This window comes from Oryctolagus cuniculus, chromosome 2 (genome assembly GCF_051225735.1).
Source record: "Oryctolagus cuniculus isolate XC-2025 breed Fujian yellow rabbit chromosome 2, ASM5122573v1, whole genome shotgun sequence".
NCBI lineage: Eukaryota > Metazoa > Chordata > Mammalia > Lagomorpha > Leporidae > Oryctolagus > Oryctolagus cuniculus.
In genome coordinates this window covers 114,370,462-114,394,929 of record NC_142868.1, presented here as the reverse complement: position 1 = coordinate 114,394,929, position 24,468 = coordinate 114,370,462, and the positions used below count along the sequence as shown (strand labels likewise).

The following is a 24,468-nucleotide window of genomic DNA, read 5'->3' as shown; positions in this document are numbered from 1 at the left end:
TCTCATCACTGTTCTCTTAACTGGTGTCATTGTCACTATTTTCATTTGCCTATCAGCCATCTTTAGGTGGATTTACAAGTAAAAATATATTTGATCTATAATAAAAATCTGATGTTAACATTTAATTTGCATTATTTCAAAGACCCTCCTCTGTATTCATAATAAAGTCTACACTCCACATCACATGTATTTTTATGATGTTTTTCTATCTCATCTCTTTTGTTCTTCTGTACAATCTTCTCTGCAATCTAATCTCTGGCCATACTAAACTATCAGGTAGTATTGCTGAATTCTCTCATGAAAGCCACTGGACTCTTATGTTAGCTGCTTGACCTGTCTGGATCACATTTCTCACTGTCCTCTCCCCTTAAAACTTTTCCTGGTTAATTTGTAGTCATTTTCCAGGGCATTACTTTCTGGAAGGCTTCCTCTCCTGATTAGTTCTAGGGCTGATCCCATTCAGGTGTGCTTCCGCCAAGCCCTAACAACACACTGTGCACATGTCTATCACAGCAGCATCTTCATTTATCTCTCCCCATTATACCACAGGTCCACTCACCCTCAGTTTGTAATATAATATCTAAAGCACGTCAAGAGGTGCTCATAAATGGATGGAAATCAATAGTTGGTTTCCACAGAGTGGATAAAGATTTTATTCCAATGATGCTGCCTTTGCCAAGAGATTTGTGAAAAACAGGTTTGGAATTGCCTTCAGAATCAGTGTATGAACTAGAAAAGAAACACCCTGTTAGAAACACCCTTTCTTTTACAAGCGAAAGGAAGGAAGGAAGGAAGGGAGAGAAAAGGAAGGAAGGAAGGAAGGAAGGAAGGAAGGAAGGAAGGAAGGAAGGAAGGAGAGAGAGAAAGGAAGGAAGGAAGGAAGAGAAAGAGAGAATGAAAGAAAGAGAATGAAAGAAAGAGAATGAGAGAAAGAGAGAGAGAGAGAAAGAAAGAGAAAGAAAGAGAAAGAAAGAGAAGGAAGGAAGGAAGGAAGGAAGGAAAAAAGGAAAGAAGGAAAGAAGGAAAGAAGGAAGGAGAGAGAAAGAGAATCCATGTGATATATTCTCAAAAGCAGAGGATAGTGTAGAATGTGTTTCTAGTTCTGAACAGAATCAGAAAGGCAGTTTCAATGGAATAAACATATTGCCTTCCAAGTTGACTACATGAAAATGTTTTTAAGAAGTAATCACTCTTGAGCCGCCGCCGCGGCTCACTAGGCTAATCCTCCACCTTGCGGCGCCGGCACACCGGGTTCTAGTCCCGGTCGGGGAGCCGGATTCTGTCCCGGTTGCCCCTCTTCCAGGCCAGCTCTCTGCTGTGGCCAGAGAGTACAGTGGAGGATGGCCTAAGTGCTTGGGCCCTGCACCCCATGGGAGACCAGGAGAAGTACCTGGCTCCTGCCATCAGATCAGCGCGGTGCGCCGGCTGCAGCGCGCCGGCCGCGGCAGCCATTGGAGGGTGAACCAACGGCAAAGGAAGACCTTTCTCTCTGTCTCTCTCTCTCTCACTGTCCACTCTGCCTGTCAAAAAAAAAAAAAAAAAAAAGTAATCACTTTTGCTACTTTATTGTCATGCTTTACATTTTGATATTAGAATTGGTAATTATCAGTGAATGGTAGTCAATGATTCATCATAGAAAATGTTGCCTAGTGGATTTGCACACATATTTCTAAGACTGCCTTAAAATACTCTTAAGTAAGATTTAAAATTTTCAGCTCTCTAAAAAAGACTGAGAAAATCCTACTGTTTTATTCAGATTTGAGCTCTTTTAGGCCAGTTTATAAACATTTAAATATTTCACTTAAACATTTCTTATAAACCACAGGTCTCAGAACATACTTTCATTGCCAAACTTTCTCCAAGGGATGCAATATTCTCAGATTTTTTATCCAAACATGCTTGCAGGCATTCCTTTTCTTTAGCCATATCATTGAGAGTTGCACCAAGAATGCTGATTTCTTCTCGTTGTGCAATACTTTGCCTCGTAAAATTATCTAAATATGTAATCATAAAGATGTAGTTTTAATCAAGACAAAACTTTTTTTTCCAGTGCAAGCAGATTTAAATACTTTTCCAAATGGATTCTCCCATATGATACTCAACAATTAAAAACAACAATACTATATTCCGAATAATGGCTTTAGAGGACAGTGGTTGGGGTTCCCATGTGATGTGCTGGAGTACCTGGATTCAACACTTGGCCCTACTCCCGACTCGAGCTTCCTGCTGATGCAGATTGTGGGAGGCAGCCATAATGGCTCAAGAAAGTGAGTTCCTGGGGCCAGCTCCGTGGCACAGCAGGTTAATCCTCTGCCTGTGGTGCTGGCATCCCATATGAGCGCCAGTTCTAGTCCCGGCTGCCCCTCTTCCAAAATCCAGCTCTCTGCTGTGGCCTGGGAAAGCAGTAGAAGATGGCCCAACTCCTTGGGTCCCTGCACTCGCATGGGAGACCAGGAAGAATCACCTGGCTCCTGGCTTCAGATCGGCACAGCTCTGGGGAGTGAACCAACGGAAGGAAGAGTTTTCTCTCTGTCTCTCCCTCTCACTGTCTGTAACTCTACCTCTCAAATAAATAAAATCCTAAAAAAAAAAAGAAAAAAGAAAAAAAGAAAGCGAGTTCCTGCCATCCATGTGGGAGACCTGGTTTGGGTTCCCAGTTTCCAGCTTTGGTCTGAGCCAAGAGCTGTTGCTGCCATTTGGGGAGTGAAACAGTGATTGGGAGCTCTCTCCCTCTCTGTCTCTCAAATAGATAAATAATTTTTAAAATTCTACCTTTAAAAAGAAAAAGATGGCTTTTTTGTGATTAAAAAAGCTACAATGAGTCATAAAGTTCAAAATGACTCATAAATGTTAAAGCACAATTTAGGCCGGCGCTGCAACTCACTAGGCTAATCCTCCACCTTGCGGCGCCAGCACACCAGGTTCTAGTCCCGGTCGGGGCGCCGGATTCTGTCCCGGTTGCCCCTCTTCCAGGCCAGCATTCTGCTGTGGCCAGGGAGTGCAGTGGAGGCTGGCCCAAGTGCTTGGGCCCTGCACCCCATAGGAGAACAGGAGAAGCACCTGGCTCCTGCCATCGGATCAGCGCAGTGCACTGACCGCAGCGCGCCAGCCGCGGCGGCCATTGGAGGGTGAACCAACGGCAAAGGAAGACCTTTCTCTCTGTCTCTCTCTCTCACTGTCCACTCTGCCTGTCAAAAAATAAAAAAAGAAAAGAAAAAAAAAAGCACAATTTATACCTATGAATTATGATAGCAAATGGAAACTCTTAATCACAAGTTCTCAAAGTAGATTTACATGTGTGGCAGGGGGAAGATGGGCAGATGAAGTAGGTAGAATATCAAAATGATCTGTGGGCTTTACCACCCTAATTTCCTCTATGCTCCCTCTAGCCTAGAATGACTATTGTATGTAAAGTTAGTCAATAACAGAATGTAATATTCAAGCAAGTAATCTTCAGAGTCAAATGTCTTCTAACAGTCTGATTTTTCTAAAGTAACATTACAAAAAATTCTATTAAAAAACCATCCAGGAAACCTGAATCAACTCGTGAGTACTCTGGCAAGCCTATGTCCATATTGAGGTCTAACTGGTTGGTAAAGAACAGTGGTTTTCAAACTGTGGTTTTTAAACAAATATCAACATCACCTGGGAAGGCAAATCCTTAGGCCCCTACCCCAGACTCACTGAATCAGAAATTCTTGAGGGGATGCACAGCAATTTATTTTGAACTCCCTCCCCCACAGTGATTCTAATGTACAATAAGGCTTAACAATCAGTGGTCTTGGGACTGGTGCTGTGGCACAGCGGGTTAACGCCCTGGCCTGAAGCGCTGGCATCCCATATGGGCGCCGGTTCTAGTCCTGGCTGCTCCTCTTCCAATCCAGCTCTCTGCTGTGGCCTGGGAAAGCAGTAGAAGATGGCCCAAGTCCTTGGACCCCTGCACCCACATGGGAGACCCAGAAAAAGCTCCTGGCTCCTGGCTTCGGATCGGCGCAGCTCCAGCCATTGCAGTCATCTGGAGAGTGAACCAGTGGATGAAAGACCTCTCTCTCTGTCTCTACCTCTCTATGTAGCTCTTTCAAAAAAAAAAAAAAAAAAAAAAAGAATCAGTGGTCTAGACCAGAGGTACTAACGTATCAGAATTACCCAGGGAAATTGGTAAAGATAAAAAAGTCTGGTCCCATCCTACTTCACAACTCTGGCTCCGGGGATCCTTGTTAGCTGTCCAGGTAATTCTGACACACGCCAAAGTTTAAGGGCCACTGGCCAAGAGCACTGTAAGAAGGCCCATACTTCTAGGTTAATCCCCACCAAAGGCATCTAGCCGCAGTACTTAAAGAAGTAATATCACAATCATAATGCCAACAGTAGGCTCTAAATAGTACTTGACAGTGCATCGTATCTCTTTTTGCAGGCAATACTGCCCTCATTATAAAATATATGTTTCAGATGTTCTTATATCTGAATTCATTCCTGTTAGCAATCAATCACTAAAATAGCTTAGCAGTGGCAATTTAAAAAACAAAATCCACCTCACATTCCACTCGAGCTACCACTCTATTTTCTTGCAACCCTTTAATAGCCAAACTTCCGTTCAGTATCCATTTCATTTCCCATTCATTCCTCAATCTACTCTATCTTCCACAGCCAACCCTCCATTCAAACTTTTTTTGTTTCTTATCAGAACTTCCAATGTGCTAAATACAATGCATATTTCTGTACCCTCATCTTATTTCATTCTCAAAAGTGTCTGACAATTGATCTCTGTAAAATACTTTCTTGCCTTCCAAAACACTCACTTCTGGGTTTTCTTCCTACGTCTTTGGTCTCTTCTTACCCAGTTCTGGATCCTCTTCTCCCTCATTCTTTATATTTTCTCAAGGTGATTTCATGGTTTTAAAATATCAAATATAGGGGCCGGAGTTGTGGTGTAGAAGGTTAAGCCTCCACCTGCATCCTATATTGGCACCAGTTTGTGTCCCGGCTGCTCCACTTCCGATCCAGCTCCCTGCTAATGCTCCTGGGAGAGCAGCAGAAGGTGGCCCAAGTGCTTGGACTCCTGTACCCACGTGGGAAACCTAGATGAGGCTCCTGAGTCCTGGCTTTGGCCTGGCCTAGCCCCTGGCTATTGTGGCCATTTGGGGAGTGAACCAGTGGATGGAAGATTTCTCTCTCTCTCTCTCTCTCTCTCTCTGTAGTTCTGCCTTTCAAATATATAAATTTTCTGCAAAAAAATCATTTATACGCTTATGTGTCCCTAAGAGATATCTTTGGTGTGGACTTATTTTCTGAAGCACAAACTTATATATTCAACTGCTTACCTTACATTTTTACTTAAATTTAAAATATAAAAAAAAGAATTCTCCTTCGATATTACTTTTACATTCCTTTTAAGATATTTCCTGTATTCATAAATAGCAGTTCCATCTACCTAATGATTTGTGTCAGACATTTTTGAACTTAAATAGCAGATTTTTTTTTTTTTTATTTTTATTTTTTGACAGGCAGAGTGGACAGTGAGAGAGAGAGACAGAGAGAAAGGTCTTCCTTTGCCGTTGGTTCACCCTCCAATGGCCGCCGCGGCCGGCGCGCTGCAGCCGGCGCGCTGCAGCCAGCGCACCGCGCTGATCCAATGGCAGGAGCCAGGTGCTTTTCCTGGTCTCCCATGCGGGTCAGGGCCCAAGCACTTGGGCCATCCTCCACTGCACTCCCTGGCCACAGCAGAGAGCTGGCCTGGAAGAGGGGCAACCGGGACAGAATCCGGCGCCCCGACCGGGACTAGAACCTGGTGTGCTGGCGCCGCAAGGTGGAGGATTAGCCTAGTGAGTCGCGGCGCCGGCTAAATAGCAGATGTTAAAAGTACTTCCTGTGCTCTAAAATAGGTTCTTTTATAGCCCTGACAAAATTTTACCTTAAAGGAAGATTAAGCTATGACCAAATTTTATTAGATCACTGGTAAGAAACTAGGAGACTTCATAAAAGTAATTTTCTCTATAAACCCAATATCACAGGCACAGCCAAACATATGTATACTTTTCCTAGAACTAATATAGATGCACTGTGTTTTACTACAATAGCTATGAACAAGCTATAATATCATTCAAAAAATTATAAATTTAAAAGTAATCATTATAATTTTACAGTGTTGCCCCTTTGTCTAGCTATTTTCTTTACTGATAAATTTTAAATAATTAACAAGTATCTGTGGTCCTAAATCTAAGTTAAAAAATTATATTACAAAAAATTTATTCATAAACTTTCAAGTGAAGTACTTGTTTCCAACTTTATTTATATTATAACTGAAGAAAAGAAAATGTATTTTCCTACTAGTCTTAAGCAAAAATAAATGTAACATAAGAAGGAAAAACACTCACCAATTTTTTCATCCAAGCACATAATTTTCTCCTGAGTAAGTTGTAGCTCATATTTTTTCTTAGCAAGGTGTCGCTGAGTATCAGAAAGATCTTTTTCTGTGTTTTCATATAAAAGTCTGCAAATATTTTAATAAAGCTAATTCTGAAATTTTTATGTTAACTTTTAGTGTATCTAAACATAAAAACTTCCAAGGATATTAATATACCTTTCCCTCTTTTTAATGTTTTCATTTTAAAATCAGACAACAGGAAATTTGGAAAACAAATGTTTAAAAGGGATCCTTAATCTACCACTCCAACATCAGTTACTATTAGCAGTTTTTTTGCTATACACATTTTAGAGTTACCATACTATAAATTTACATTTTTAACCTTCATTCCATCATTAATTTTAGTATTAATAATATAGCCCTCTAAATCATTAATTTCTGGCTTAAAACATTACATGACTGAGAGCAATCTACTTTTAAGCAGATGTAACCATTTAACTATTCCCCTATTATTAGATATTCAGGGTTCATTTTACTTTTTCACTTTTATTAATCTCTGTAATTAACAGAATTCCATTAATTCCACAAATGCTTATTAAGTGGCTAGTATGTACCTAGGACTAGGTGTTGAGGAAGCTGTGGTGAACCAGGTTGGTATTGGCACAATACTCATGAAGTTCATCGTTAAGACAAGTAAACAGAATTCAATTTCTGGAAACATAGAAGACTAAACAATCTGAACATTCTCTCACCATAAAAACCATACTGAATAAAAACATAATCATCCTTCTAAATGTACAGCAAAACTTGTATGGATTTGCACATAAATCCCCTTACAAATCAGACTAAGATTGTGAACTGATGTTAAATAGCTAGGATGGGGGTCTGTCTGTCTCAGTAACCTAGGTTTTTTATGCTTTCACTCAGAAGCATAATGTGAGGCCTTGCAGCACAAGGAATAGAAATAAAATGTCACACATAAAATGACTTAAGGCTACACTGTTAGTGGAAAGGCCAGACCTTTTAAATTGTTGCTAGCCTCAGAGAAATAAAAAGTACCCCCCCCCAGAATCATTAAACTTAAATAAAAAAATCAAAATAAAATTTGGTTCCAGGTTGTTCACATAATTTAAAACACTTGACCTGCACTCAACCCAGGCACAGGACTAAATCCCAGTTAAATGCCTTTAAAAATGATGTCACAATTCAAAATTACAAAATACACTAAGAAATGATAACACCTGGAGTAAAAGGTACATGGACTTCTTTGCATACTTCTGTGACTTCCTATGAATTAGCAAATAATTTAAAGTACTGAAAACAAATTTCCAAATCTGAGACAGGTCTTGTTGTGCAGCAGGTTAAGCAGCTGCGTGGGATACCCAAATCCAAATCAGAGTGACTGGATTTAGTCCCGGCTACTCTGCACTTCAGATCTAGCTACTGCTGATGTTCCTGGGAGGCCACAGATAGAGCCCAAGTACTTGGTTTCCTGACCCTGCACAGGTGAGACCCAGGTGGAATTCCTGGCTCCTGGCTTTGGCTATCTGGGGAGTGAACCAGAGGATGGAAAGTAACTTCTCTGTCTCTCCCTCTGTCACTCTGCTTTTCAAATAAATAATCATTTAAAAAATTTTTTAGATCCATGTACAACTAAACCAATTAAATCAAATTCTCTGGGAGCAGGAATTAGGCATCAGTGTTTTTTTGTTTGTTTGTTTGTTTGTTTTTTTTTAAGCCCCTTGTTTGATTCCATTATGCAGCCAAAGTTGTTAAGGTATGCCTCCTAACATCACTTCACCCAGGAGGGCAAAAGGTGAAAAACTTGTAACAGAGAAGGTGTTACATGAGGTAAAAGTCATTGTGGTTTTATGGCATCTGGGTCACTGCCTCCTCAGGACTGTTCTATCCATATACATTGGCAAAACCTTTCGGTATACACTGTGGCTACTCTTCTGCTGTTAAACTGCATTACCAGTATTTTCTAAAACAACAATAAAATCCCTGAAGAACACTGCAGAACCACTTAATTAGAAAAAAAGAAAATGGAAAACTATATGCATTATCAGAAGTCATTAAATCAGTTCATTAAATCATTGATTTAAAAAATAACTTCTGCAGCCAAGCAAGCGGAACAGGCTCCTTTCCATGCAGAGGCCTAGTGTGCAGTGGCTGTAAAGAGCAACCTTGTAGTAAGTGTATGAAGCCTGTTGCTTGTACTTGCTACCCTAAGTTTAGAACCCTTGGAGACAGCCCCTTTCAATGAACCTTCATGAGTCTTGCCTTGTGCTGCCTCCAATCTAGGTTCTACATAGGTTTGTGGGGAGCTTTTAGAAAGCCCCAGGGCATGGTGGCCAGAGCTCACATTGGCTAAGTCATTATGTTCATCCAAACTAAGCTGCAGATCAAGGAACGTACAACTGAAGCCTTGTGCAGGAGCAAGTTCAAGTGTCCAGGCTACCAGAAGATCCACATCTCAAAGAAGTGGGGCTTTACCAACATTAATTAGGGTGGATTTGGAGACACTGTGGCTGAAAAGTGGCTCCCGATGGCTGCAGGTTCAAATACATCCTCAGTCACGGTCCCTTTGGCAAGTTATGGCTTCTGCACGGATAAGGGCTTACACTGTGCTGTCCCCTTCTTAACCATGTCACCCAATAAATCCTGCTTCCTGTCCAAAAATCAGTAACTAAATCCTAAAACAGGCATTCAAGAAAGAGAAACTTTAGAAATAGTTTCTGGTAGCTTCTCTTGCAGAAACTTGCGACTCTAATGTCAGAAAACAGATGTAAAACATCCTTCAAGACGTATTTATAAATTGCTTTCACCAAATCCCAAAGGGGAAGCTCTTTTCCATGCTCATGTTTGGGCTTACAACCAGTATCTTTGTGTAGCCCGGGTAGCAGGTGTTTGTCACTACAGTGACAGAAAGCAGATCAGTAGTTGGTTGGAACTAGGGAATGCCAATCAGCAAAAGGGCACTAGGGAGCCCTGTGGAGTGCTGGAAATGTCCTACCTTAATTGTGGCAGTAGTTACTTGGGTGTAAACATTTGTCAGAAATCACTGCACTATTCTCTTAAAATGGCTATATAGTATTGTATGTAAATCACACACCAATAAAGCTGGTTAAAGATAACGAAGATAAAATAAGTGCAAGATTCATTATAAAGCTACAGTAATCAAGATATATTATGGTACTGTATAAAAACAGAGAAATAGATCAATAGAAACAGACTCTATAAATAAAATCAAACTTATTAAATTTATTCATTTTCAAGAAAGGTGTGAAAGGTATCTATTCAATAGGGAAAAGAAAATCTTTCAAATAAATGTTCATGGAAAAACTAAATATTCATACAGAAAAAAATGAACCATGGCCCCTATCATACCTCAAATCAAAAATAATTCAAGAAGTATCATAACCTACAGTAGCCTCTAGAAATTTTAAGCCTCTGGAAAATATGTAGTATTTCAAAAAACTTAGCATCAGCAAAGACTTTCCAAGATAGTAAAAATTACAAACTATTTAAAAAGACATTAAAAACAACTTATCAGAACTAAAAACTTCTCATTAAAAAAAAAAAACAAGACAATCAAAAACATAAAGCAAGCCACAGACTGGGAAAAAACTGATAACACATGTTTCAGAAAAAGGGCTCCTATCTACAAAAATTTCTACAAATAAAAGATAAGCAAACAAAAAATCACAGAATAATTGAACATAAAGTTCACAAAAGACATACAAATGGCACACCAAAAGGCACCAAACATTCGCAATCAATAAAATACAGATTAAAACCACAAAGAAATAACACTTGATATCCAATAGAATGGGTAGAATCAGAGAATGACAACAGCTAATGTTGGCAAGGATGTGAGGCAAATGAAACACACAACCTATCTCAAGTTGGGTTCTGTAACAGACTTAAGAATTAGATAATATATAGTATGTGGGGGCCGGTGCTGTGGTGTAGCGGGTAAAGCCGCCACCTGAGTGCTGACATCCCATATGGGAGCCGGTTTGAGTCCCAGCTGCTCCACTTCACTTCCGATCCAGCTCTCTGCTCTGGCCTGGGAAAGCAGTGGAAGATGGCCCAAGTCCTGGGCCTCTGCACCTGCATGGAAGACCTGGAGGAAGTTCCTGGATCCTGGCTCCAGATCAGCACAGCTCTGGCCGTTGAGGCCAATTGGGGAGTGAACCAGCGGATGGAAGACCTCTCTCTCTCTCTCTTTCTCTGTCTCTCTCCTTTTCTTTCTGTGTAACTCGGCTTTCAAATTAATTAATTAAATATATATATATATATATATATATATATATATAGTATGTGAGAGACCATTTTCTCAGTTACCTTAAGAAGAGTACAAAGCTAGTACCAGAAATCTAGAATCACAGAGAGATGGTAATTGGTAATTTATTACATACAATGGATACTTTAGTGGATTAGGCTCTCTCAGAGTCCCTACTATGAAGGGCTGCATTATACACTTTTATTGGGACTGTAAAATCATACAATCACCATGGAAAACATTTTGGTCATTTTTTTTTTGACAGGTAGAGTTATAGACAGTGAGAGAGAGAGAGAGAGAGAGAGAGAGAGGTCTTCCTTCCATTGGTTCACTCCCCAAATGGCCGCTAGAGCCGGCACTGCACCAATCCGAAGCCAGGAGCCAGGTGCTTCCTCCTGGTCTCCCATGCAGGTGCAGGGCCCAAGCACTTAGGCCATCCTCCACTGCCCTCCCGGGACACAGCAGAGAGCTGGACTGGAAGAGGAGCAACCGGGACTAGAACCCAGTGCCCATATGGGATGCTGGCACTGCAAGCAGAGGATCAACCAAACAAGCCACGGCGCCGGCCCCCCGGTCAATTCTTATGAAGTTAAACATGTACTTATTATGCAATCCAGCATTTCCACTCTGATTAACAGAATAGAAAAATACAACTACAAAAAAGTACAAAAAATTTACAGTGGTCTTAATCCTTATAGCCAAAATGGGTAATTAACCCAAATATCCATCAACAGGAGAATGAATACACAGGTAAGGTATATCTATACTATGGGATATGTTTTAGAAATTAAAAAGAGATTGAAACTTGTATGAGTAATGAGACAGATGACTCCAAAATATACCATGTAGTGGGTAAAAAAAAAAAAAAAAAAAAAAAAGAAGCCAGCCTAAAAAAGTACATTGCATCATCCATATACTAAGTCCTGGTTTCACAGCTGTATAGGAACACAAAAGCGACTACAGAAGCTGAGCATGCAAAACGATTAATCAACAATGGGGAAAACTGTTTTTACATCACCTTTATAAATTATTGTCAAGGGGCAGGCATTTGGCCTAGTGGTTAAGACACTATTTAAAGTAGCCATAATCTGGGGCTGGTGCTGTGGCATAGCGGTTTAAGCTGCTGCCTGCAGTGTCAGCATCCCATATGGATGATGGTTGATCCCAGCTGCTCCACTTCTGATCCAGCTCCCTGCTTATGTGCCTGGGAGAGCAGTGAAAGATGACTGAAGTGTGTGGGCCCCTGCACCCATGTGGAGATGCAGATAAAGCTCCTGGCTTTGGCCTGGCCCAGTCCTGGCTGTTGCAGTCATATGGGGAGTGAACCAGCAGATGGAAGATTCTCTCTCTCTCTCTCTCTCTCTCTCTCTCTCTAATTCTTTCAAATAAGTAAATAAATCTTAGAAAAAATAAAGTACCCATATCTTATACTGGAGTACCTGGGTTCAGTGCCCAGCTCCAGCTTCTGATTCCAGCTTCCTTCTGATATAACCCCTGGGAGGCAGTGGTGATAGCAAGTAGCTGGGTCCTTGTCACTCATAGGGGAGACCTGGATTGAATTCCCAACTCCCAACTTCAGCCTGGCACAGCCCAGCCCAGCCAAGCCCCAGTGTTGTCAGGCATCTGGAGAGTGAACAGCAGGTGAGAACTCTCTCTCCGTTTCTCTCTCAAATAAATAAAAAACTTAAGTTAAAAATAAAATTATTGTCAAAACAGGGCAAGTAAGCATCTTTTCTACACCTTGGCCAACTTTATATGCTTTTCTAAGTTTGGATCAGCTTCCATGTTATATCCTTTATGCTTTCCACATCATTAAATATCCACGAGAGTTCCTTTATTTTGATGTTTTGCCAGTGTCACTTGCTTTAGACCAAGGGTGGGGAATGTGTGGCCTGGGGCACATAGGCCCATAAAATCACATTGGTCTAGCCTGCCAAGGCAACTGCAGGGGACACTCAAAATTCAATCAATCTATAGCAGGCTAATTTTCAAACTGATAATTTTATATGGCCTGTGAATGATGTTATAAATATCTAAGTGGCCCTCAGAACAAAAAAGTTTCCCCACCCCTGCTCTAGACCACCTTCATCCTGTGTGTTGCAATCACTTTATTCATTTATGTTGATAAGGTTGCCTTTACTAAGTTCCCTTGACTGCATAACTAGAATCTCTTGACTGACAGCAGAGTCTACAATCCCATGGTCAGATATTTCTTCCAAAATACATTTACTGATTCAAATTTTACTTCCAGTATTATGACTTTTTGTTTATTATATTTTCATCATTGATGACCAACTGCCTCTTTAAAATATACATTTTATAAAATGTAGTGCCTGTTTATCATTGGGAGACTAAGAGGCACTGTAATAACATGCTTTGCTGTTGTACATGAATTGAATAACACGTGTCATTGAACAATCACCAAAGTATTTTGAAAGAAATGATGTGACTGGTCATTGTTCATGATCTACAGCTGTTATTCAATTAGTGATTTATGGTCTGAAAAACTAGAGGTTAAGTTTGTACTTCATTTAGTTACTCAATTTTACTGTGGTAAACAAAATATGAACTGTATGGATGGTGAAACTGATTTAGTTTACCTAAACCCTGTTAACCAAATTCATGCACAGAGAAGTCATGAAAAGTGAGGACTGCCTTAAATGCAATCCAAATAGAGGCAAAATTAATCAATCATAAGTGTTAGGAAATGGAAAGGAAAGGAACTGACAATAAAGGGGAAAGGAAAATAAGGTAATCATTTGGAGGAAAGGAAATGTTTTCTCTCAAGTGGTGGTTAAAGATACATAGAACTATCTGACTCATCAAATTGATCACATTTTATTGTATATTCTTAATCTAAAATATATAAGAGAATTTAAAAAGTAAAACAGAAAAAATTATAACAAATTCTGTAAAGTATTCTGATTGAAAAAAAAAAGACTCAGGGTCACTCAAAGGTGATGAGATAAAGGGATGCAAAAGATGAACGTATTAAGTAAACCTAAACAAATATTGACCAAGCAAACAATAACAGAATCTTAAGTTTATATGCATACATTTAGACATCCATAGGCAAACATCTGCCTTATTAAAATAGAGGACAATGGTGGTTGAGAAGGAGTTAAATGGAGTTCACAATCTAAGGTATTTGTAATCTCTCAGGTAATTATTAAAATAATAATTAAAAAGTTTATAACTTTTACGCTGATTTTTAAGCTGACAGAAAGCAATTGAATGGGGGTTGGTGCTGTGGTATAATGGATAAAGCTGCCATCTGCAGTGCCGCCATCCCATATGGGCGTCAGTTCAAGACCCAGCTGCTCCAATCAAGCTCTTTGCTATAGCCTGGGAAAGCAGTAGAAGATGGCCCACGTGCTTAGGCCCTTGCACCCACATGGGGGACCTGGAAGAAGCTCCTGGCTCCTGACTTTGTATGGGCCCAGCTCCAGCCTTTGTGGCCATTTGGGGAGTGAACCATTGATTGGAAGATCTCTCTCTCTCTCTCTCTCTCTCTCTTTCTGCCTCTGCCTCACTGTAACTCTACCTTTCAAATAAATAAATAAAACTTAAAAAGAAAAAAAGAAAGCAAATGAATGATTTTTTAAAAACCCTATCAGTCTTAAAGAAGGCAAGGAAGGGGAAATAAAGAATCATATAATAAAGAGTAATAATAAGAAGCATATATTGTTAAACTATAAAAATCACAAAATAAAATGAATATAAATGGAACAAATGATCAAGTTAAAATCAGAGGGGTCAATTTGGGTTAAAAATACTTAGCCACAGGCTGGCTGTGGCATAGCAGGTAAAGCTGCCACCTGCAGTGCCAGCATTAATATGGGTACTGGTTCAAGTCCCAGCTGCTCCACTTCATATACAGCTCTCTGCTATGGCCTGGTAAAGCAGTACAAGATGGCCCAAGTCCTTGGGCCCCTGCGCCCACGTGGGAGACCTGGAAGAAGCTCCTGGCTTCAGATTGGCTCAGCTCTGGCCATTGCAGCTAATTGAGGAGTGAACCAGTGGATGAAAGATACCCCCCCCCATAACTCTTTCAAATAAATAAAATCTTAAAAAAAAAACTTATCTATATACTATTTTTGAATGAAATCTAAAGCATAAGGATACCAAAAGGGATGACAACGGAGAAACAGTAAACATTTTTCATGGATATCATTACCAAAAGTAATCTGATAAAGCTATGTTGATATCAGGTAAAGGAGAACGTAAAAACATGATTTGTCACTTAGTAATATAAAAATTATAGGGGCTGGTTTAATGGGGTGGCAGGTTAAGCTGTTGCTTGCAATGCCAGCATCCCATATGGGCACAGGTTCGTTTCCTAACTGCTCTACTTCTGATCCAGCTCCCTGCTAATGGCTTGGGAAAAGCAGCAGAAGATGGCCCAAGTGCTTGCACCCCTGCTTCCCTGCTAGGAGACCTGGAAGAAGCTCCTGGCTCCTGGCTTAGGCCTGGCCCAATGCTGGCCATTGCGACCATCTAGAGAATGAACCAGTGGATGAAAGAACTCTCTCTCTCTCTCTCTTTTATCTTACCCTCTCTAACTCTGACTTTCAAATAAATATCTAAATTTACATATACATAGTAATTTATGTGCACTCTCAAAAAACAGAAAGAAAAAATTGACCATACAAGGATAGTAAAACAACAATCACAGTGGAAAAATTCAACATACTTATGTTGTACATTTATAATGGTATGTATATATAAAGCATATAGAAAATGTAGCATGAATATAGAATATCTGAATAAGATAATTACAAAACTCATCTCACAAATATAAAACACCACATCCAACTGTTTCAGAACGTAAAATTTCTATAAGTTACATAAAACATTGCCAGGGCTGGCGCCGTGGCTCACTTGGCTAATCCTCCACCTGAGGCACTGGCACCCTGGGGTTCTAGTCCCGGTCGGGGCGCCGGATTCTGTCCCAGTTGCTCCTCTTCCAGTCCAGCTCCCTGCTGTGGCCAGGGAGTGCAGTGGAGGATGGCCCAGGTCCTTGGGCCCTGCACCCACATGGGAGACCAGGAGGAAGCACCTGGCTCCTGGCTTCGGATCGGCGCAACGCAACGGCCATAGCGGCCACTTCAGTGGTGAACCAACAGAGAAAGGAAGACCTTTCTCTCTGTCTCTCTCTCACTGTCTAACTCTGCCTGTCAAAAAAAAAAAAAAAAATTGCCAGAAACTGGCCATAAAGTATAGGTCAACAAATGTCAGAAATATGAAATTTCTAAGAGTATATTTTTCAAAAACAATGTATTAAGTAAGAAATCAATCACAAATAGTAACTGGAAATTTATTGTGGCTTTGAACATTTAAAATAACACATGTAAATAATGTTCCAAATAAGAAATCATAACAGAAATTATAAATGTTTTATAAAGAAATTAGTATATTTCAAAGCTTGTAAATATCAAAAGAAGTATTTTGAGGAAAATTTATGGCTTTACATGGTTATATTCGGAAAAGAAGACATTAGGGAAAAAACGAAATCTAAGGAAAATAAATGAAAGAAAATAACAAAAATAAGAATAAAAGTTAGTGAAATAATAAAACAAGTTGTAGCAACAACCAAAAAAAAAAAAGCAAACATTTAGTCCCTTGAAATGACTAATAATAATCACCAATTCCAGACTACAAAAATAGGAAATTATTAGAGATTCGGTGGACATTAAGATTTTCACAGAATATTACAAATAGCATTATGCTAAACATTTAAAAATGTTTAGACAAAACAAATGGCATAAGAAGATTCTAACTGCTCTATTTTGTAAAATAAAAACTTCCGTTAAAAAGAAGAGAGGTGCAAGCGTTTGACCTAGCCATTCAGCCCACATCCAGTACTGCAGCATCTGGGTTTGAGACCCAGCTCTGCTCCCAATTCCTTCTTCCGGCTAATGCACACCCTGGGAAGCAGTAGGTGATGTGACAAGCAGTTAGGAGATCTGGTTACACTTCCGGTTTCAGAGAGCCATCTCCATGTCTCTTGTCCCTCTCTCTCCCTTTCTCACTCTCATATTCTCTCTCTGCCTCACAAATGCTTTAAAAGAAGTATTTTAATTTCTAATGAAAGCTCAGTTCTTAAAAAAAAAAAAGAAAGAAAGAAAATAGAGACCCAGGAGTTCACTAATACAACTTTCGGCTTATACAAACTTCCAAGTAACAAAAGACAAAATGAAGAGGAATGAATCAGAAAGAAAGCTATATTACCTTTATAAGAAAATCTGATAAAGAAGCCATAAGACAAATTATAAATCATAATTATAAAAAGAGATGAAAATATCCTTAACAAATTATTAGTTAATTTGGCTCAGTAATAAATAACAGGTATACTATGCCTTGACAAATTTGTATTTACTCTAAACTGTAAGGTTGGTTTAGTATCACAATAGTCACTATAATCCTACATTTTAATAGAATAAGAGAAAAATAAAGCTACCATTTCAAAATATAAACAAAAATAGATCATATGATCATTGTAAATATGTATAATTTTTAACATCAGGGCAAACTAGGAATAGAAGAAATACAGATGTTTACCAAAAAAAACTACAACAAATATATTTAAAAAGTTGAAACCTTGGAATACAGAACAAAATGAAAATGCCCACTAACAACATTTTGGTACACTACTAAGCCAAATCCAATGTAACAAAACAGGAAAAAGAAGTAAAATGTACAAAGGATTAGAAAGGCAGAAAAAAATTAATACTATTTGCAGATGGCATGAATATATGGAGCATAAATGAAGAGAATCATCTAAAGATAAGTTATTGAAATCACTGAGGTAAGTTATTGAAATTATCAAAAATTTAATGACTATTGGATACCAAACCAAAATACAAAAACCAATTTTATATAACAGTCACAAACAAAAAAAATTAACATAGTGTCAAAATACTGAGTACCTATGAACCTAATAAAATGAAAGCAAGACTGCTACACAAAAAAACTAGGAGAATTATTGAAAGAAATTAAAGAACATATAAATATAAGAAGAGATATACAATGTTTATGATCTAGAAGACTCAGAGTATAAAAATATAAATTCTTCCAAAGTTCACTTGTGGATTTAACTCAATGACAATCAAATCTTCCTAAGAGTTTTTTCTACTCCCTCCCCTGTGGAGTTTGACTAATTCACTCTAAAGTTCATATGGAAATTGGAAATGCAAAGGGCCAACAACAGCTAAGATTTTCTTATTGAACAACAATGTGGGCCGGCGTCACGGCTCACTTGGCTATCTTGCCTGTAGCACTGGCACCCCGAGTTCTAGTCCCAATTGGGGCACCAGATTCTGTCCCAGTTGCTCCTCTTCCAGTCCACTCTGCTGTGGCCCCGGAGGACAGTGGTGGATGGCCTAAGTGCTTGGGCTCTGCACCCGCATGGGAGACCAGGGGGAAGCACCTGACTCCTGGCTTCGCGCAGGCCGCAACACGCCGGCTGTAGCGGCCACTTATGGGGTGAACCAACGGAAAAAGGAAGACCTTTCTCTCTGTCTCTCTCTCTCACTGTCTAACTCTGCCTGTCGAGAGAGAGAGAGAGAGAGAGAGAGAGAGAGAACAATGTGGACTTGTCTTAATAAATACACCACTTACTACACACTTAATTAGAAGAGTTCTGTAAAATACAAATCAGATTATTGAGTCTAGCAACAGGAACATCTAATGAGTGAGAAAAATGGCTTTGCAGAGCAGTAGAGAAAAGGATAATCTCACAATATACTGCTGGAAAAACTGAGTAGCCATATATACAAAAATAAAACAGTATGTGACCACTGCCTCACAGCATATACAAAAGTAATTCTGGGTGAATTTCAGATATAAAAATGAAGATTATGCAGGAAAATACCTTCATGACATTAAGGTACAAAAATATTTCCTAAGTAAAACACAAACAAAAAACCATAAACTAAATGGGAAAGACTGATAAAGCTGATTATACAAGTAACTTCTGTTAATCAAAAGACTTTTAATTTTTTTTTATTTACTGTTTATTTGAAAGGCAGAGAGACAAAGACAGAGAGAAGTCTTCCATCTGTTGGTTCATTCTCCTAATGTCCACAATAGCGGGGGTTGGGCCAAGCTGGAGCCAAGAGCCTGAACTGAATCCAGGTCTCCTATGTGGGTGGCAGGAACCCAGGTACTTGGACATGCTGTTGCCTAGGGTGTGCATTAACAGGGAGCTGGAATTGGAAGCACAGTTGGGACTTTAAGCAGGCACTTCAGTATGGGATGTGGGCATCCCAACCAGCATCTTTTTAATTTTATTTTTTTTTTGACAGGCAGAGTGGACAGTGAGAGAGAGAGACAGAGAGAAAGGTCTTCCTTTGCCGTTGGTTCACCCTCCAATGGCCGCCGTGGCCGGCGCGCTGCGGCCGGCGCACCGCGCTGATCCGATGGCAGGAGCCAGGAGCCAGGTGCTTTTCCTGGTCTCCCATGGGGTGCAGGGCCCAAGCACTTGGGCCATCCTCCACTGCACTCCCTGGCCACAGCAGAGAGCTAGCCTGGAAGAGGGGCAACCGGGACAGAATCCGGCACCCCGACCGGGACTAGAACCCGGTGTGCCGGCGCCACTAGGCGGAGGATTAGCCTACTGAGCCGCGGCGCTGGCCCCCAACCAGCATCTTAACCACTGCTCCAAACACCATCCTCGAGAAACACTTTAAAGAGAGCAAAACAGACAAGTCAAGGAGAGAGAGAGAAGTTACAATCTGCAGGTATCCAGAATATATAAATTACCATAGAACATAAAGCACACTGTCTTCACCTTCTACAATTTCAAAAAGATAGGTATGTGGAGAAAGAATATGAATGAACACTTTACAGAACAATACAACCACATGGTGAATAAATACACTGAAAGGTGCTCAACCTGATCAGCAATACAAAGCATAAACCAAACCATTTGGCCTGCATACATGGGTGGCAAAATTATAAAGGAAAGGAAGGGAGAGGTAGTCATAAAAGTCAGAATGGTGATTACTTCTGTGGATGTTAAGTATCATGTGATTAAGTGCAGGCATAAGGGACTTATAAAGTGACTAAACCACTGCATTTCTTAAACTGAGAAAGGGATTTCACATTATAATAATTCATTGCTGCTCCTCCGCACACGGAGGAGCCGCACCGGACCGGACGCTTGTTGTTCCCCTTTTTTACAAGTCTTTTCTATAGTAAAGTAAGAATAAGTAAACAGCGAACTCCCAAAGCAAGAATGAGTAGAGAGAAATGAGAAAGAACGAAGCAACGAACTTCCCCGCGAATTCTCCAATGCACCCTCCAACCAACCCACACCACCATGCCGTCTCTCTCCTCCTGTATAGTCCTCTCCACCAATCCGTGCTCTGCTACCCACACGCTGAGCACGCTGCTCTCCTCCAATCAGGAGCAGGTCCTGCTGTTTATTGATTGAACTGGAGGCAGCTGTGTAGAAGCTGTTTCCTCCTCTCCCAGCGCCATATTGTGGGAGAGCAGATGCATAGAACAAGTCTTAATTCGAGTAACAGTCTAATCCGAGTTGCTCCCCACAATTCATTAAGGTATTCAGGTATACAATTATCATCTCCATTGTGTATATGTGTGTTAACTAAACTATTTTCATAAAAGCAGTGAAATAAATCACCAAGGAAAATAGAAATTTAAAAATAAGGAGTATTTATATATTAAAAGATGTAATAAAAGAAAAAACTTAAAATAGTTATCACAAATATGATAAAATTTAACCATTTTCAATACATCTTCTCTAAAAATACACTCAAATTCATTTAAATATCAATTACCTATCAGAAAAAATGATTTCAATAACTATATAAATGAAAAATTAATACATTTTTTTAAATCTTCAATTTCATTTTTTTAAGGTTTATTTGTTTTGAAAGTCAACATTACAGAGCAGAAGAGGCAGAGAGACAGAGATCTTCCATCCACTGGCTCACTCCAGATGGCCGCAAAAGCCAATTCTGGGCCAGGCCAAAGCCAGGAGCCAAGAGTTCCATCCAGGTCTCCCATGTAGATGGCAGGGCCCCAAACACTTGGGCCTTCTTCCACTGCCTTTCCCAGACCAATAGCAGGGAGCTAGATTGGAAGTACAGCAGAAAGGATGCAAACCTGTGCCCATATGGGATGCCATCATTGCAGGTGGCAGTTTAACCTGCTATGCCACAAAGTTCATCACCCTCAATTTCATAATTAAAGTGATTTAAAATGAGATTTTCCGGGGCAGGCACTGTGGCACAGCAGATTAAGCCACCTCCTGCAGGTGGCCCAAGCACCATGGCTCCTGTCTTCACCCTGGCCCAGTGCTGGTCATTGCGGCCATCTGGGGAGTGAACCAGCAGATAGAAGATCTCTTTCTTTGTTTCTCTGTCTCTCTCTGTAACTCTGCCTTTCAAATAAATAAATAATTTTTTTAAAAAACTAAATTAGAAAGTTTTTTATATTTATCTATTTTTTAAATTTCATTTGAAAGGCAGAGAGACAGAGGTCTCTGATCAATCTCTGGTTCACTCCCCAGATACCTGCACCAGACAAGGCAAGCTATGAGCCTGGAATTCCACCTGAGCCTCCATGTGGTTGGCAGGGAAATAAGCACTTGAGTCATTACCTGCTGCTTCCCAGAAGTAGCCCAGACTTGAATCAAACACTCCAATATGAGACGTGGGCGTCCTAAATGGCGATTTAATGACTGCACCAAATACCCACCTTTTTTTAAAAGGTTAATATTAATGCTCCTAAAGACCTAACAAAACTTGCCTTCTTATTTAAAATTTTTTTAATTGATAAATATTTCTTGAAAGGTAATACAGAAATAAAGGATGTAAAGTTTTTTAAGTACACCTCTACTTTTAGGAATCAATACAAAGAAAAATAAGTAGAACAGAAAAAGCAACAATTATCTATTCATCTAACAACAGAATGGTTCAGATAAAAATTACAGTTCAGTTAGCTAAAGTAAAAAAGTTATATGCCCACCTCAGTAAGTACAGAAAGAGAATTTGACAAAGTACAACATCCAATCCTAAAAACAATCTCTAAGTAAACTAGGAACTGAAGGTAATTTTTTCAACTTAATAGAAGACATCCATAAAAAAATCTATAACTAACATCATACTGTGTGTTTATAGTATGAATGCTTCCATGTTAAGATCTAGAATAAGACAAGCTTGTCCACTTCTTCACTATCCCTATTCAACATTGTACTAGATATTCTACCCAGGATAAAAAAGAAAAGCAGACCAGCATTATGGTATAGCAGGTTAAGGTGGTACCTGAGATGCCAGTAACCTGTATGGGTGCTGGTTTGAGTCCTGGCTGCTTTACTTCCAGTCCAGCTCCCTACTAATGTGGCTGGGAAAGCAGCGGGAGATGGCCCAAGTGCTTAGGGCCCTGCCACCACATGCGAGATGCAGATGAAGCTGCTAGCTCTTGGCTTCAGCCTGGCACAGCTAAAGCCACTGTGGTCATTTGAGGAGTGAGCCAGCAAAGGAAGATCTCTCTTTCTCTCTCTCTCCTTTTCCTTCTTCCTCTCTCTCTGCAACTCTGCCCCTCACATAAAGTATCTTAAAAAAAAAAAAAAAGGCAAGAAAAGGAGTGAAAAAGGCATCCAGACTAAATAAATAAAATTGTCCTTATTTATTTTCAGATGACATAATTGTCTATGTAGAAAAGTCAATGAATCTATAAAAAGTCTACAAGAAGCAAAAAGTAAACTTAGCAAGATCATAGAGCAGATCAATATATATAAATCAATATATACAATGAATACATAAAAAAATCAATTGTAGGATTTCCTGTTTTATCCCAAACGTGTAAAGAGCTTGCAATCCATCACTTTCATTCAAAACAAAGGTGAACAAACTGAAAATAAAAGATTTTCTTGGACACATCAGGGAACTGAGTTTCAGAGCAAACTGCCACCCCAAAATTTGAAAATAAAGGCAAGTACAGATGGTCACAGCCAAGATCTATTTGTAGGGTAATCTCAACTAAAATCCTGCCAAGCTATTTTGCAGACATTGACAAAGTAAATTCTAAAGTATATGAGAAGGCAAAAGACTCAGAATGGACAACAATGTTATTAACAAAGAAGATAATGTTAGAGGACTCATCATATTACCTGGTTTCAAGACTCAGAAGATTTTGTTGTTGTTGTTCAAGAGACAAACACAGACAGCGACAGAGCATCCATCTACTAGTTCACTGCCCAACAGAACTGGGGTGGACTGAAGCTGTAAACCAGGAAACTCAATCTAGATATATCATGAAGATGGCAGGAATCCAACCACTTGAGCCATCACCTGCTGTCTTCCAGCATTACCAGGAAGCTAGAATCAAAGCCAGAGCTGGGACCCAAACCCAGGAAAGCAGGCATCTTTAAATGGCATCATATCCTCTAGGCCAAATGCCCACCCCTGCTTTCAAGACTTACTATCAAGTTACAATAATCAAGACAGCATGATTTGGCAAAAGAAAAACAGACAAATGGAGCAGAATAGAGAGCTGAGAAAGAGACCCAAACATGTATAGGTAAGTGATCTTTGATAAAGGAGCAAAGGCAATTCAATGCAGAAAGAATAGCCTTTCAGCAAATGGTGAGGGAACAATTTGAGGCTGCTCATATACTAATTAGTGAACACAGACTTCACAACTTTACAAAAATTAAGTCAGACTGAATCACTGATCTTAGATGGAAAATGTGAAACTATTTCACTTTTAGAAGAAAACAAAAGAGAAAACTATCCACGCCTTTGGGTTTAGTGATATGTTTTTAAGTACAACATCAAAAGCACAATCCATGGAAGAAAAAATTGACAAGTTGGGCTTTATTAAAATGACAGATTTCTGCTCTGTAAAACACATGGTAAAAAGAAAGCAAAGACAAGGCATACATTGGGAAGATATATTTACAGAATAGATGTCTGATAAGAAAATGTATCAAAAATATACAAAGAATTCTTAAACAATAAGTACTTGTAAATAAATAATTAAAATAAACAAAAGATTTAAATAAAAGCTTACCAAGGAAGATATGCAAAAGAACTTCAAAAAGTTCATGGAACCATGGAGTTTAAAAATAAGTGTACTTTATTGCAAAAATTTGAAATGCACATATCTCTTTTTTTGGAATATACATTGTCCACAAATTTTCTGAAGACCCCTTGTCCAAATGGAAAATAAGTATATGAAAAAATGCTTCACATCATGTGTTATCTGGGAATTGCAATCATAACAATGCATCAGTTCACATTTATTATAATAGCTAAAAAAGATATCAAATCTTAGAAAGGATGTGGAGCTTGAGCAGGAATGCAAAATGTTCTGGTCACTTTGGAAAGAGTTTAGCAGTCTCTTATAAAATTAAATATAGTATTACTACTTGTATATGATCCTGCAATTGTGGTCCAGGTAGTTAATGAACTGATTTGAAAATTTATGTCCACACAAAAACCTGCATGTGAAAGTTCATAGTGTCTTTATTCATAATCACCAAAAACATGGAGTCAAACAAGATATCCTTCAATAAGTAAAGGATAAACAAAATGTAGTATATCTATACAGTGAACTACTACCCAGTGATAAGAGGAAATGAGTTATTAAGGTACAAAAGACACGGATGAACCTTAGATACACACTGCTTAGTAAAAGAAGCAAATATGAAAGGTCTACTTAATAGATGATTCCAAGTCTATAACATTTTGGAAAAGGCAAACACTACCTCAGCAAGGTGATCAATATAAAAACCAACAGTAATAAATCATATTGACCATATGTACTCTTGATACATATGTACCCT

The 24,468-nt window shown here is 39.3% G+C and overlaps 1 protein-coding gene and 1 non-coding gene across 10 annotated transcripts in view; one reads left to right on the top strand and one right to left on the bottom strand.

The window, feature by feature from the left end:
* TSGA10 (testis specific 10) overlaps nt 1-24,468 on the bottom strand; it is a 134,231-nt gene that overhangs the window by 64,763 nt on the left and 45,000 nt on the right. For 8 of the 9 annotated variants that reach the window (XM_089325997.1, XM_089325996.1, XM_089325998.1 and 5 more), the window contains 2 exons: nt 6,375-6,490; nt 1,840-1,994 (listed from right to left, as the gene is read on the bottom strand). The exons of the other annotated variant lie outside the window; for it this stretch is intronic. In XM_089325997.1, coding sequence (XP_089182123.1) covers nt 1,840-1,994; nt 6,375-6,490 — 271 coding nt within the window. The remainder of the gene's footprint in view (nt 1-1,839; nt 1,995-6,374; nt 6,491-24,468) is intronic. 9 annotated transcript variants of the gene reach the window in all.
* On the top strand, nt 8,480-8,619 carry LOC127490444 (small nucleolar RNA SNORA70). Its single transcript, XR_007918394.2, has one exon. It is a non-coding gene; the product is annotated as a small nucleolar RNA SNORA70 (small nucleolar RNA).